General features: G+C 39.4%; 1 protein-coding gene across 2 annotated transcripts in view; it reads right to left on the bottom strand.

The window, feature by feature from the left end:
* Positions 1-361: 361 nt before the first annotated feature.
* The window catches only part of LOC128520078 (piezo-type mechanosensitive ion channel component 2), a 126559-nt gene continuing 111708 nt past the window's right edge, over positions 362-15212 (bottom strand). For both annotated transcript variants that reach the window (XM_053494101.1, XM_053494102.1), the window contains exons 36-52: positions 14038-14193; positions 13328-13738; positions 12020-12278; positions 10357-10539; positions 8976-9225; positions 8465-8597; positions 7946-8093; positions 7124-7338; positions 6860-7018; positions 6504-6651; positions 5588-5776; positions 4472-4564; positions 4211-4380; positions 3614-3730; positions 3440-3519; positions 1365-1578; positions 362-1264 (exon numbers count right to left, since the gene is read on the bottom strand). In XM_053494101.1, coding sequence (XP_053350076.1) covers positions 1012-1264; positions 1365-1578; positions 3440-3519; positions 3614-3730; positions 4211-4380; positions 4472-4564; positions 5588-5776; positions 6504-6651; positions 6860-7018; positions 7124-7338; positions 7946-8093; positions 8465-8597; positions 8976-9225; positions 10357-10539; positions 12020-12278; positions 13328-13738; positions 14038-14193 — 3178 coding nt within the window. In that variant the 3' untranslated portion in view covers positions 362-1011. The remainder of the gene's footprint in view (positions 1265-1364; positions 1579-3439; positions 3520-3613; positions 3731-4210; positions 4381-4471; positions 4565-5587; positions 5777-6503; positions 6652-6859; positions 7019-7123; positions 7339-7945; positions 8094-8464; positions 8598-8975; positions 9226-10356; positions 10540-12019; positions 12279-13327; positions 13739-14037; positions 14194-15212) is intronic.

The raw sequence follows: 15212 nt of genomic DNA, 5'->3' as shown, positions 1-15212 counted from the left end.
TAAAATACAGCTATGCAAGAAAAGTAAATGTACTCTTGTTTCCTCCTACCTCTGGTGCTAACACTCACTTGACCAATGCTACCTTCTCCCACATTTCTACGAACTTTCTTGATGAATGTCCCCTCTCTCCACATGCTTAAATAATCCTGTCCATGTCTGAAGGTACAATTTTGTTTACACTTGCAATAAACCCAGTTGGTTCTGTTTGCCATGACATAAACAGATTAGTATTTTAACCATCATGATGCTCACCAGGATCAAGCAGAACAAACGTGATGAATGTGGGATTCAGTGCGGCATTAGCATTCGCTACTATTTCGTTATGTATTTCTCGGACAGACAAGACACCTCAGACACCAGGTTTCCAAAATGTGCTTTATGCTCAGGTCAGTTAACCACAATCCCACCCCTCTGTACACTGGGCATCTTAAACTGTAAGACAGAAGAGTTATTGATGCTGTGGCTGTTTGTTGCTCTATATGGAAAAACTAACTACATACTGTTTTGATGAGATGAAACAACTGACATGTTCATCAGGTTTCCCACACACTCTCAAACACTGGTAATGAATCTTGGCAGTTTGTCATTTAAATATTTTTTTTTTAATGAAGGACTCAAGCACTTCCCATCGTTTTCTCTTGAGTCAAAAGTGGCTAGTGTCTTTTAGTCACTGTCTTTCTTTTCTTGCTCTGGAGTTTTTGTGTTTACAGCTACCAGGACAGTATATTGCACAATCCATTTCATTTCTCTCTGAGCAGGTAGGGGGTGCTAGAAAACAGCTCATCCGTGCTTATTAAAGTTTATGGCAGCTGCTCTATTCCCCAAGTCCACTGGCTGTTTAGGTTCAGTGTAGCTAAACCTGTGGGTCACATTCTTGAAGACTCCGTACTTAGATTCTTTTTTATCATTGTGTGCGCACACCGGTTATCTGGATACACGCCACTTCCTCCTCAGCGGCATGTCCATCATCTTGCACTCCGTTTCTGCTTGTTCCCTGTGGATTCGTGTGGGTCATTTATTTTTTTCCCTCGTCCACTTAATCATAGTCTCAGGCGAGCGGTAAAGGAATATGAGTTTGGCGTACAGATCTTCCTCCAGCTCCAGTTCTCCAGTCTCTCGCACCAGGAAGATGTCTGTGCAAAGTTTGAGGATGCGATCCACACAGGGTAGCTCCTCAAACATGATGGAGTGTGAGATCCCGCTAAAGAACTCGCGCACAAACTTGCCTATGACCAGCACCACAGAGGCATACAGACCCATAATCCTGTGAGAGAAAGAGAGAAGTGACAGTGCTTAAATATGACCTACCTCTGGGTCGAAATATACAGAAATATTGATATTATTATAAGTTAGACTGATCTTACCCATAGCCAGCGAGGAAGCCCAGACTGGGAGGACTAACTTTATCATTGAAGACATAAAGCTGCAGTCCAGCCTCTCCCTTCCTCTCTGCCTTCGCTCCAGCTCTGATGTTGAGCTTGTCTGCAGATGGTTGATCCACGATCCACCACTCCTGAATCTCACCACTGCTGTTATTGTTGCGCTCCAGGTCCAGCAGGATGTCCTTATAGTCACCTTCTACAGTATATTAAAAGATAGAGCTGGTTGATATGTTCATGATTGCTATGCGGATGACACTCATTAAACATGCCAACTGATCACAAGGTGCTACAACTGTAATGTACACTGGGTAAAAATGATTGACCTGCAATGAAAAGCAATGAAAGAAACGATGAAAATGTAAAATTACTGGAGCTAGGTTGAGAACTGTACAACACATCAGTTATAATGGAGAAATTTAATAAAATGCATGAATGCAGATCACTTAAGTGCTTGGTAAAGTTGCATAATAAAAAATAAATCATCAGTATAAAAATAGTCAATGTAAGAGCATTGGAGGACTAAACAGCTGAGTGGTCATTAGAAAAAAACACCTTTTAGTGAAACTCATCAGAAGGAAGGCTTTCGTTATGACAGGTTTGCATTGTGTCATGTTCTTGCTCTTGTTTGCACATGCACTTTATGTTGTCTTTTGTAGAGTTCATAGATAGTTGTGTTAATTTATGGTGTTAATTTGTGTTAGTCGGCTAATTAGGTGTCTTAGTTAGCCATTTTGTTTTGTTAATTTATGATGTTAATTTATATGTCCTGGAGGAACGTTGTTTCTATTCACTGCATACTGAACTGTATATAATTAAAACGACAATAAAAGCCTACTTGACTTGACGACTTGACTTGACAGTTTGTTACCATGCATTAAGATGGGACTTTGGAGCATTGGATAGACTTCAATATTCAATACATTGGTCTGTATATAAACTGGGAATAATCATCTTATCCAATGTTGAAGTAGCGGCGTGTCTGGAGCTTGGCTCATTTAATGGCAGTGTTGGCAACTTAGCGACTTTGTTGCTATATTTAGCGAGTATTCAGACTCCTTTAGCAACGTTATATATAAAAGCGAATAGCAACAAATCTAGCAACTTTTTGTGGCGTTACTGGAGACTTTGATGTATTCGTATATTATATAACAAACAAATGTTTGTATTCATATATTTTATATATACTGTTTATAAATAAACAAACAAAAAAACCTAACTGCCAGATTGTCTCTTTTGGGTCACTTTAGCCGGTCCCAAACCCAGATAAAGGAGGAGGTTTGGAATGGTGACATTAAAAACAAAAAAAGCTAACATTAACTAATTAACACTAGCTTCTATATTCCTTTTGCATTTTATCTATTTTTTTTTTTTCTTTATTATACAATTAACAACAGCAAAACAGGCATTTAACACTAGCTTGTTCTATTCTAGGGGTTTTCTTAGGGGTTTGAACCCCCAACTTTGAAGGTGCGTGGTTAGAGTGCTAACTTCTAAACTACTGCCTTAACTGAAATAAAGTTAAGAAAACTTAAAACTAAATAAATAAATTGATAACATGAGTAATAATCTATAAAGAGCCCCCGGTCCTATATACTCTCCCATGGCAGAAAACATACTGACTCCTTATGTGGTGAAAAGTGTTTTAAAATGTTAAATAAACACAGATAAAGACATCATGTCTTTTTCCGTTGTTACAGTACATAATGCGTTTTAGTCCTTGTGCAGCTGCTAGGATAACCTTGATTAAGTGGTCTGACCAATCAGAATCGTAAATGTAACAGTACTGTGGTTTAAGGTTATGCATTTATTTATTTATTTAATAACTGTACTGCCTTTAGACATACATTATAAATTATATTTAAATAAACAACCTTTATAATCATTACATCATACTTGGAAACATATAAATTATTTCCAACAATAATCGCACACACAGATTGTATGCATAGAGATTACACTGGAAAATATTTTTTATTTATTTTAAAGTGAAAAAAATCATATTTCCAATATCACAATACGCAGGAAATAAAATTCTCTTCTTTAGATGCATTCTTTACCTTTATAAAGCTGTTCTATAGGTTTTGCATTTGAGTCGCTGGGTGCTCGGATGAAACAGGGGAAGACTTGTTTTATAACTCTGTAAACAACATGAAACAAAACACAACTTTATGCCTATATGTCCTTCAGTGGCATCACAGATTAATGTTCATAAATATGGCAGTTTTACTCACAAAGCTTTGTTCCTCGTTCCATTCAGCAGGTCTATTAACTCCTGTCTTGTATTTATATCCAGATATGTAACATGCTTGTCCATGGCAATTTCAGCTTTAGCCCCAAGACTGAGATTCCTAAAACACATTACGCAGAAAAACATCTTGGTTATTCATATTCTGGTCCACCTTTTATATTCTTTGAATGGCAAGTGGCAATATTAGTGTGTTTCTCTCACATCAGTAAGTTCCCACTACCTTTTAATACACTGTAGTTTGTGATGTGTTCATTACTATATAAAAACTGTATAAAAACTGGACTAGGTTTTCCAAAGAGGAGGTTTGAAATCTCGTTTATATCAGAAATAGGCAAGTATGTGGATGAATTATGGCTTTTTGTTGGAATACACCTATTTACTGTAAAAATCGAATTAATTAATGTTTTGTATCAGGCTACAAGGGTTTATTTCTCTTGTAAAGTTGGACATTTTAACATGGTGGTCTTATTGGGGCTCACTTTTGGAGCCAGCTAATGGTCCTAGTGTTTAGTTCAGCCACTTTGGCACTTCCATGTTAGACTTGTTTTTCAGAACTGGAGGTTGCCCCCTTGTTCATTACCTCTGTACAGTCCAGGACATGGTGACAGGAAACTGGTCCTCTTTGCTCAGTACTTCCATCAGGCTCTTCCTGCTAGGTGGGCTGATGGTCCACAGAGAGTTAGAACTTCCCTCTAACTCAGCTATTGTCACATCCTCTGCAGTGTATGCCTCCAAAAACTGCATCGCACTCTGGAAACAAGACAAAGACGAGTATAACTTCTAATATTATACATGTTGTATTAGCGTGTAGTTTTGTTGCAGGTTTTCTATGCAAACGTACAGGAATGTAGTTGTAGGAATTCATAAAATCTAGAAATTCTGCCTCGGTGATGTCCTTCAGTTGGTTTTGCTGAGCACTCATTGTGAAGATTGGCTGCAAGACACAGTAGTAAAGTCAGTCATGATTATGTCCCGTACAAGGATTTATGTTTAATGATAAACGTCTCGTTCCAAATTTATATCATCTATTACCCTATAACCCTAATCTCTCTTATTTTTATAATGTTAAAGCTTGAAACTAAAATGGACTTTCCCACCTAATTTCCTCCTTGTATTTGCTGTCATTTGGGAAATAGCCTTATTTAAGGAAAAGTCACATATTTGCAATATTGCTTTAATTTTTAATAATGGATATTAAAAAAAGAGAAAATTTCTCTTTTCTCCCTAATATAGTCGTGTCCAATTCCTCCCTATCACTAAGGAGCTCCCACTTAAGGCTACTACTAGCACTCAGTCGAACTACTACCACTTACTTCGAGTGCCGAAGACTATCACCTGTTTCCTCCGAACCACGTGACGCCAGCCGACTGCATCTCTTCCAACTGCTCGCTCACGCACTGTTGGGGGCGGCGTAAAATAAAGGAGGACAGTGCTATCCGCTCCTTCCGCTTGCGTGAGCTCACCCCTGATTGTAGAGCCGTTATTAATGTGGGAGCACTAAGTACCTCTCATCCCTTCCCTCTGAGAGAGCTCGGCCAATCAGCTCTCTCTAGAGCTCCAGCTCTATTTACAGTATTTTGCACCAACAGGGCTCAAGATACAGTATATGCGATCACACATTTGTACATTTTTTTTTTTGTAATAAGTTTTAAATGTTCTAGATCCCACACCCCCATACTTTATAATAAATAAAGATGATGGACAATTTTTTGTTGATTCGTGGCATATAATCCATTTCAGTTCCAGTGTGGAAAAGTTCAAGGGGGTAAATACTTATGCAAGCTGCTGTGTTTAAATGAAAATCTGGCGCAAGCCATGTACTCTTTCAATGATTTTTTTTTCATTGTCCCTCTATAAATAAATCATTTTAAAATACATTTATTTCAACTTTATTTTCAAAGAATGACATAATTTAAATTATGATAATAGAACGAGTAAAACTGAAGTGGAGCCGTACCTGAAATCCTCCCAGTGTGATGGTGACAGAAACGTCCAGGGGTTTGTTGACGACACCGGCCACGGATTTGACCAGAGACATGAAGAGGAGCGGGAACCAGACGATGCAGATGAGCAACATGACGATCATACCACCCATCCCATACTTAACCACCTTCTTCTTCTTTTGCCCACGTGGCTGAGGATACCTCTGATGAATCACACGCATACATGTTAGTCTTACAATCATTGCACTGAAAATGCAGAGCTAAGTTTGAACATGTAATTTCCCAATAACATCCAAAATGTTCTCACATCATATATTCCTGTCTTTGTGATACATTTAGCCTCACAGAATAGGACAGTATAAGAACATGCTCACACACTATAGACATTTTTTCATATTTTGCTTCCAAAGAGCCAGACTTTTATATTTTTAATGTAGTCTTGAGGTATATCTCTCTACGCTTGCATAAGGACATTTCTTGCTCTCATTTTGGCAAGGAATTGACCCTCATTTCCTCAGTTTCCCAGTGACCTACGAATCATTCAAGCTTAAAAAATATCTAACTTAAGACATGAACCAGTGAGAAACAGGTGCCGATGATGTGAGATGATCAGGCTGGTGATTAGTATCATGCTGAGGCTGAGTGGTTGAAACAGACGAGAGGGGAAATGAGGTCGCTGCTGAGGTTGTTACATTAAAAAATAACTATTGAAATTTTTTATTTTTTGGCCTTTTTTCAGTCCATTACAGTAAAACATTTGTTCCCATTTCCTTAATTTTCTCTACATAATTTAATTTAATATGACGGAATCAGGGGTGACTTTGCGAAGATTTTTGCACAGTACTGCATATTATCTTCTCCTTTTTACTAAGTTAATGTGACATTTTCCAAAATGTAAACATGTTGAAAGAACAAATAAACATGGGTTACTTTTTCAGATTCCCTCCAGCACTTGAGCACAAAGATGTGTGCGTAAATATCCTCCACACAGATCCAGCTTGAGAGACTCAGAGTCGTGTCTGTCCAAACCCAGTCCATCACGGCACGCAGCTCAGTCAGGAACGGAACCAATCGGAACCTGAAAGCGGAACACATCCACGCAATGACTTACTGGGAATTGCAGACGGTATATGGACATAAGAATAACAACAGTAAGTTCCAGCTGTATTATTTCTCCAAATGCTGTAAAATCATCACTCCTGCCTAAACTGATGCCTGCGTATTCTGTATATTTACTCTTCACTATTTATGGGGCAGGACATTGATGTGTGTTTGAAGTTCCTTACCCCTGGAAGAGAAAAAGGTTGACATAATTATAACTTTTGGTCAAGAAGTTTCCCAGGACACGTGTAGGGTAGCCACAGCGGATCTGGTAGGCTGATAGACCAAAGTAGATACACTTAACAAAGTACCAGAGCTGGGCCACCATGTTCTGACTGAAACGCCTAACAGAACAGAACAACAGAACAGTTAAAGCAACGAGGAGGGTACAGTTTTCATTGATATGTACAGTATATATTCTGTACTGTAGGTAAGCAGGACATATTTACCTTTCAGTGACTCCTGGGAGAATGAAGAACATCCAGAAGTGGATACCGAACACTAGTATGACCTGAAATATGACCTTCCCCATAACAGTCTTCCTCAGGTAGAGCGCTCGGTCCACCACCATAGTCGCAAACTGGATGAGGACCATGACGAGGAATGCTTCGGGGACCTGATCCTCCGACAGAGACGATGTGATGTCTGCAGCCGCAGAATGTTTCTATGGAGGGACGAGATTTAAAGTCATGCTAATCATTCCTAAGTGCATGCTTCCTCAATGCACACAATATTTATATGCAAAAAACACTACTACTAAAATGGAGCAAGAAAAAAAAAATTCAAGAAAAAGTCTGTAGCTTTTGTCATATATTTGCAAAATAATTTGAATAGCCCATGAATCAGCTGAAACAGAAAGCTGGCTGATTACATATTTGTCTCATAAATGAGTGTCTTAAAAAGCAGCATTTCTACAGCTACAATTATAATTGTAAGGAAAAGTGTGTAATTGGCTTAGAAAGCAGTGTAATCATTTACAGCAGCTTTTTCTCACAAATAAAATCCCCCCCCCAAAAAAAATCCCAAATAACATAATGATAACTGCTGCTCTTCAGTAGTACAGTGATGCACAGGATTATTGTATATCTAGGTTACAAGTACATCCAAAGGCAGTAGTTTATTCAAACGCTTGAAATCCTCTCGCCTCCCATTACACCCCAACAGGATCATTATTACGTTTCAGACACACATACAGTACGGTGAATCAGTGGGGGCGCTTCTACTACACACTACACCCAGGACCTGAGAGCTGATATTAGTGCTGAACACACCCCAAAAGCCCAGAATCCGAAAACGATGATAATGAAGTCTACAGTATCAGCCAGAAACATGAGCACGTAGACGTCAGTCACTGCGCTGTATTCTGGGTGGATCAGGTTGTAGAAAAACTGCCGAATTGGAATGAAGATATCCAGGGCTCTGAAATCATAAACATATTGATGAGATCTCTCATGAAAACCAGTATTTAATACTATTGTATGTAGTAGTGATAAAAATAACACACAACAATAGTGCTGTATAAACAGTAAACCAAATACACTCAGGATGCAAAACACTCATTAAGCCTTTACAGTATATATCCTGGAATTCCTAACACAAGTTTTATGGATGGTTTGCATCCTTTGTGTATTTGGTTTCTGAAAGAAAACACTTTAGTGCTAGTGAGTTGGTCTATAAAACACACAACAGGAATGCATGCCAATTGAAGTCAAAATTTTTTATAAAGCAGGTTAATTCATGTGTAACTTGGAGAGCTATGTTTGCACCAACAGGAATTACAAACATTTTACATTTTAACTGTGAATTTCTTGGCTTTGATGATTTGCTCCCGGACTTTCTCCAAAATGAGCTCCTTGCGACTCTTCTGCTGAACCCCTAATACACTGCCTGCTCGAGACACACTCGACCTTGAGATTGAACTGCCTGTGGACGCATACACACACAAACATGGAATGAAACATACATAATAAAATATAAAAAAAATTAAATTATCAAAATATCCTTCTGTTGTCTATACCACATCCTGTGTAGGGTCACGGGCCTAAAAACCATCCCAGTGCATGCACTGTATACCCAGCTACATCAGCCTGTAGGTGGACACCAAAGTACCCAAAGTATAGAAAGAACATTCGATCTCTATTTACACGGACCAGAGGTGAGATCTAAACCCCAACCCTGGTGGTGCGAGGCAGTAGTGCTAACCTCTAAGCCACAGTGCTGCCTATAGAAAATGTGTAAAAAAAGACTGATGTGTTACACAACACAACCCTTCCATGCATTTGATTTGTTATGTGTACTAACCTCCTCCGGAACGCGTTGATCTGTGGGAAATGTGCGATCCTGCACTTGAACTGTGGCGACGCATGGTGGAGGGTACATTGGAGAGTTTTCTCTGCATGCGGACATGTGTAGTCTCTGTTAATGTGCTGCGGGTCAGTGAACTCCTTTTCCTTCGGCCTGGAGGTTTCTCTGCGCTGTCCGAGTCTGAGTGATGGTACAGCGTCTTTTTAGCTTTTGATCTAGTGTCGTCCTCATCCCAGAGACCATGGCACTAATACAAGAGAGTGAATACAAACATCAGCTTCTACATGGCTGTTACACTGGTCCTTTCAAACAACGTGTTGGGAAGTTACACAAACACTGAAATTCTGCTTTCCACTAAATAATGTTACAGTACGTGTGGGGTATGAATGAACGAGATGTTGTCGATGTTTTAATGATTATAAGAGCCCTGATGCAGGGCTTTAGAGGGGGTCAACGAAATAGGAGTATGTGAGATTGCTTGTGACAGGCACGGGAAGACTTTCCCATTTGGAGATGGCGTGGGATTATCAATTTGGGAACGTAACGGAAACAAAGGAAAATTAAAAACACAAAATAACCAAAGAACGGACAGGGCTCTGGAAACTAAAACAAAAACTAAAGATCCTCTCGGGGCTTATGCCCTTACCGAGGATTTATTGGAGAGAGAGAGTTTCTTAATTTGTGCTTTGCACTACTACGGTATAACTAAGAGCGCACGCTAAACTTAGCTGTACCGCGCTCTCTCTCTCTCTCTCTCTCTCTCTCTTTCTCACTCACCAGTGGTTTAGGGAGACAGAGGCTGCGTCCTTACCTCTTTGCCTCTCTATAATGTGCTCGTCTTTCTGTCTGTCTATCTATCTTTCTTTCTTTTCTTTTCTTTTCTTTCTTTCTCTCTCTCTTTGGCCCTGATACCTTACCGGTGCTACCTAATGATTACATGAAGTGCCGAGGTATGAGGACCCTAATATAGACACGCAGCCAGGTGCGGCTCGTTCAGGTAACCGCGTGTATAAATGGGCGCCTTTGCCTGTTCAGAACTTCACGTGGTAACAGTTTATTAGAGGAGATTAATCTAAAGACAAGTCAGTAAATAAATCTAATCGTGGATAAAATTAATCTCTAAGAAAAGATTGACCAGAAAACATATGTTTTTTTATTAAAATGTGACAGAAATTAATATTATAGTTTTATAATGGGTGAAAAACTGAAACATTTTTTATCTATGCTTTAGAAAATAAATTTACCAAAAAGAATTCAGTGCAAATATGATGAAACACTATTTATAACAAGAAAACACATCATGCTGATAAAATCTGTTAAAGAAACTAAAATGTGTCAGTATAATGCTTAATATAAACCAAAATATTAAAATAACCACCTTAAGAATTGAGCGATGGAAAAAGAGTGCCAACAGCTGGACTAGGTCATAATGTACATATCCCTCTTTCTTCTCTACTCCTATTATGTTCGGAGGGTGAAACGGTTTGGACTTGTCCAGCTCTATGTTCTGATTGAAGGGGAAGAAACCAAACTGGAAAAAGTATTTTATCACTATGGTTACCTGCATGTGGAAAAAAAGAAAGAAAAAGGTTACCTTCATGGGAATAGTAGATATATCCTGATTTACTGATACTGTATACTTTTTGCTAAAACTGTCATTTTGGATGCAACTTAAACTGTAACAACAAACATGAGTTCAGGGATTGGTGAAATTCAATATACTGTTGATGCAGGTGACGTTTGCTACTAAAGCTATAACAGATGATAGCGATACTAAAGCAGTAAAAGAGATGATGTTACAGAAGCTCTCAAAGAGATGATGGGGTTAATGAAGCTACGTATAAGAAAGCCACAGGTTGTACTGAGACTGCATCAGATGATGTAATTACCGACACTGTAACTGATGTTAGCATTACTAATATTGTAACAGTGTTACTGAAGCTGTGCAATTAATACATGACCTATTAAAGTTGTAGCAGATGATAGTGTTACTAAAGCAGTGACAGAAATAATAGTCTAACTGAAGCTGTAAAAGAGATGATGGTTTTACTGACGCTGTAACAAACAGTGGTTATACAAAACCTGTAACAGAAATAATAGTGTTATTAATAATGGTGTAGAAACTATAAATGAGGATAGTGTTACTAAAGCTTTAAAATATATAAAGTCGTTACTAAAGATGTACCATAGATGACAGTTTTACCAAAGCTAAAACAAATATGACATTTTTACTAAAACTGTGCCAGACGTAATTGTGTTACTGTAAATGTAACAGAAATGATGGTGTTATGAAATGTGACTAAAGTGTTCCTGAAGCTGTAACAGGTGTTACTGAATCTGTAACAAAGATAATATGGTAACCGGAGCTGTAACAAATTGTAGTGTTACTGAAGCTGTAACAGAAATAAGGATGTACGTAACTGAAGCTGTAACTAATAGTTTACTGAAGCTGTAACAAATAGTAGTGTAACTGAAGCTGTAACAAAGATCATGATGTACTTTAACCGAAGCTGTAACAAATAGTAGTGTTACTGAAGCTGTAGCAGCGATAATGATGTAACTGAAGCTGTAACAAAAATAAGGATGTACGTAACTGAAGCTGTAACTAATAGTTTACTAAAGCTGCAACAAATAGTAGTGTTACTGAAGCTGTAACAGAGATGATGTAACTGAAGCTGTAACAAAGATAATGATGTACTGTAACTGAAGCTGTAACGAAAGCTGTAACAAATGGTAGTGTTACTGAAGATGTAACAAATAGTAGTGTTACTGAAGATGTAACAGAGATATTGATGTAACTGAAGCTGTAACAAATAGTAGTGTTACTGGAGCTGTAACAAATACTTAGTTTACTGAAGCTGTAAAATATAATGGTGCAACTGAAGCAGTAACAAAAAAGTGGTGTTACTGAAGCTTTAACACAGATGATGGTGTTACTGTTGCTGGAACAGTTACTGGTGTTACTGAAGCTGTAACATACTAGAGTGTCATTAAAGCTGTAACCGAGACAATGGCAGCTCTAATGGAATTGATGGTGTTACCTCTGTGTAGACTATGGCAGTCATCCAGAAGCGCTTGCTGGGCCGGGGTACAGACAGCATGGCCCACAGGAAGATGAGGATGGGCAACACCAGCGTGGCCACCGAGGCTGAGACCATGTGATTAAGGATAATGACGAGGTAGCACACCATCTCGGAGTGGCCCACCAGCATGTTATATAGAGCATAACACAGCTGTAGGATCTGTGGCTGGGAGCTGTAGAAGCGCTCAGATTCCTCCAGCTCTTCATCATAGAACATTCTTTTGGAGAGAAACAGAAGCAAACTTGAAAGACTGTAGATGAGAAAATGAAGGACAGAAACAACTGACCCAAAGCAACATGTGATTTCTCTTATTGTTTTTTTCTTTTATCCGTATCCGTTGTTACTTTCACAATATTCTGCAGTTCTAATATGAAATATCCACAAGAGGGTGTCACAGGAAAAGCCTACGCGTGATTCAGTGCATCATTGTGCAGCACATAATAAACAGGTTAAAATTTCACTACAAACAGCTGTTTGTTTGATAAGTTATACAACAAAACAAATAAGAGAAGCCTTTGTTTATCTCATATACTGCACAGGGAAGCTATTTATTCTTTGCATATCTTAGTTTCCTTTAGGAGACTGGGAGCAGAGTGCATGGTCAGCCGTTACACAGCACCTCTTAGCAAAGAGGCAGAAGGGCCTTGCTCAAGGGCCCAACAGAGGCAGCTTGGTGGAGCTGAGGTTTGAACCACCAACCTTCCGGTCAGTAGCTCAGAGTGTGTTAAGACACTCTACATCGAGTCTTAACACACTAAGCTACCCCATGTACCCTACATCCCTTCTGATCTCGCTCCAAGCCATTTCTACATGTTCAGATGGTTAAAGAGGTTCCTGGGAGGCCAGTGACACACACACACACGCACACACACACCAAATATTTAGGGCCCAAACTGACATTAGTCCTGTATAGTGTGTGAAGTGTGCAAGTTGTGGTCTTAACACACTCAAATAACACACAGGCTGTGCGGTGCCCCCGGGGTGGCGATGGCACAGGGTGCTTGGGCCCGTCATCGTTGCTTGCAACCATGTTTATTATTATTATTATTATTATTATTATTATTATTATTACTATAGTCCCCAAGTATGAGCCTTAGATAAACCGACTAGTAAAATATCAGATTCAGTAAAATTAACATTATATTAAAATTATTATTAATTATCAGTCTGCTTGTTTTTTGAGACTGGGATTAAACATACAGTATTCAGTTGAAAGCACCAAACAGCATAATAACTGGATGAAGCATGAGTTGTAGTTTTTCTCACCTGTTGCGCAGCAGTTCGCTGGCTGTGAGCTCGTGGCTCAGTGAAGGAAGCGTGCTGCTGTCTGGTGCATGTATCTTGAGCTTTTTCGCTTCAGCATGAGCTGCTGACTCACACAGAGTGTCCAGACCTGTGGCCTTGCTGTAGGAAGGAGGAATATCTGCCTCAGAAGGGAACCTACTGAGCTGTGGCCATGTAGTCTGCTCAGATGCTAATGCAGTGTCCCACTCTGATGCTAAAGCTCCTTTGAGAGTCTGCCCTTCACTGCTAGACCGCCGGATAGATGAAGGCTCCGGCAGCTCTGTGGTCGTCCAGCCAGGAGCACTGTGAGGGCTTTCTATAGCATCGCATTGCTCCTCAATGGTATCACCCGTGCCTTGGCGAGAGCAGGAAGCTGTGCACTGTGTGTTTTCACTGTTGGAAAGAGGAAAGAGGATGACAACAGTGAGCAATCAGAGTGCCAATCCATCGCAGGGAACACATGCACACGATATGGGCAATTTGGGGACATCAATCAGCCTAATTTGCATGTCTTTGGACTGTAGGAGAAAATCCACCAAGCATGGGAAGAACATGCAAACTCCATGCACACAGACCTGAGGCAGATTCGAAACCTCAACCCTGGAGGTGCGAGGGGCGCTGTGCTAACCAATAAGCCACCATGCCGCCGTGTGATAAACAGCACTTCAGAAACACTTTTGGACTTCACACACCTGACTGCAGTACTGGCTGAACTCTCTGCAGATGATGAGGAGGAGGAGAGTTCAACTCCCTGCACACGACACAGTTTGGGTCGATGTCTCTCACTCGTCCTGAGCACGTGGTCATCTTCGGTTTCACTGGCCCCCATCATGGACGCGGTGTATACACTGTAAACACAATCAGAGAGCAAACCACACACATGTGGCATCTTACAATCCTCGGGAGTTCAGTGATTGTAGGTTGCATAATTATGACTGATTTAAATTGCTGTCTAAAGAATTCAGATGTTTACTTGATTTCATTTCAAGTTTTTCTTGTTTAACAGAGTTGGTATAGTCATTAAGACTCCTCAGAGAATAAATGTCAACACAAACGTTACAGAAGTACTTAACATGACTAATGTCATATTAATGATTTGTAATGAATGACATACTGAGAAAAAAAACGAATGGGGTCTTTTGGGAAACTGTTTAAAACCAAAACTTGCTAAAGAGCTGGAAATTTCTTTAAGATGTTTAAAACATCTCTTTTATTATAAATCTGCAAAAAGTTACCTAAAAATATACAAAACTAACTTGTGGTCAATCTCACACACAGGGGGCCTGGAGCCTATCCCAGGAGACTTAGGGCATGAGGCGGGGTACACCTTAGACAGGGTGCCAATCCACAGCAGGGCACAGACATACACTCATTCATACACTATGGGCAATTTGGGAGTGCCAAGTAGCCTAGTCTCCATATTTTTGGACTGTGGTAGGAACAGGAACACCGAGCAGGAAACCCACCAAGCACAGGAAGGACATGCAACACAGACCCAAGGAAGGAATCGAATCTGGACCCTGGAGGTGCAAGGCAACCTTGTGGTCAAACCACAAATTAATTTAGTTGTAATACATATATTTTTCATTTCGATTAAATTTTAATTGTTTATGATTTATGAAAATTTCTTGACTTGATTTATGGAATTCCCTTGACTATTATGGTGTTGTGGATTCAAATAAGACTTCAAGTCAAACCAGAAATTTCTTATGAATGAAGCCATAAAACTGATTGCTTATAAAAGCAAATTGAACATTCAGTAAGTGAAATGTTCAAACATTCAAACATTTAAACATTCAGACGCATCAGTCTGTGGGAACTGTACACAAAATTATTCATGGAAATCACATGGACATTACAGGAGTTT

This window comes from Clarias gariepinus, chromosome 4, assembly GCF_024256425.1.
Source record: "Clarias gariepinus isolate MV-2021 ecotype Netherlands chromosome 4, CGAR_prim_01v2, whole genome shotgun sequence".
Lineage (NCBI taxonomy): Eukaryota > Metazoa > Chordata > Actinopteri > Siluriformes > Clariidae > Clarias > Clarias gariepinus.
The sequence above is the reverse complement of the archived record's forward strand: the minus strand, read 5'-3'. Positions and strand labels throughout refer to the sequence as shown.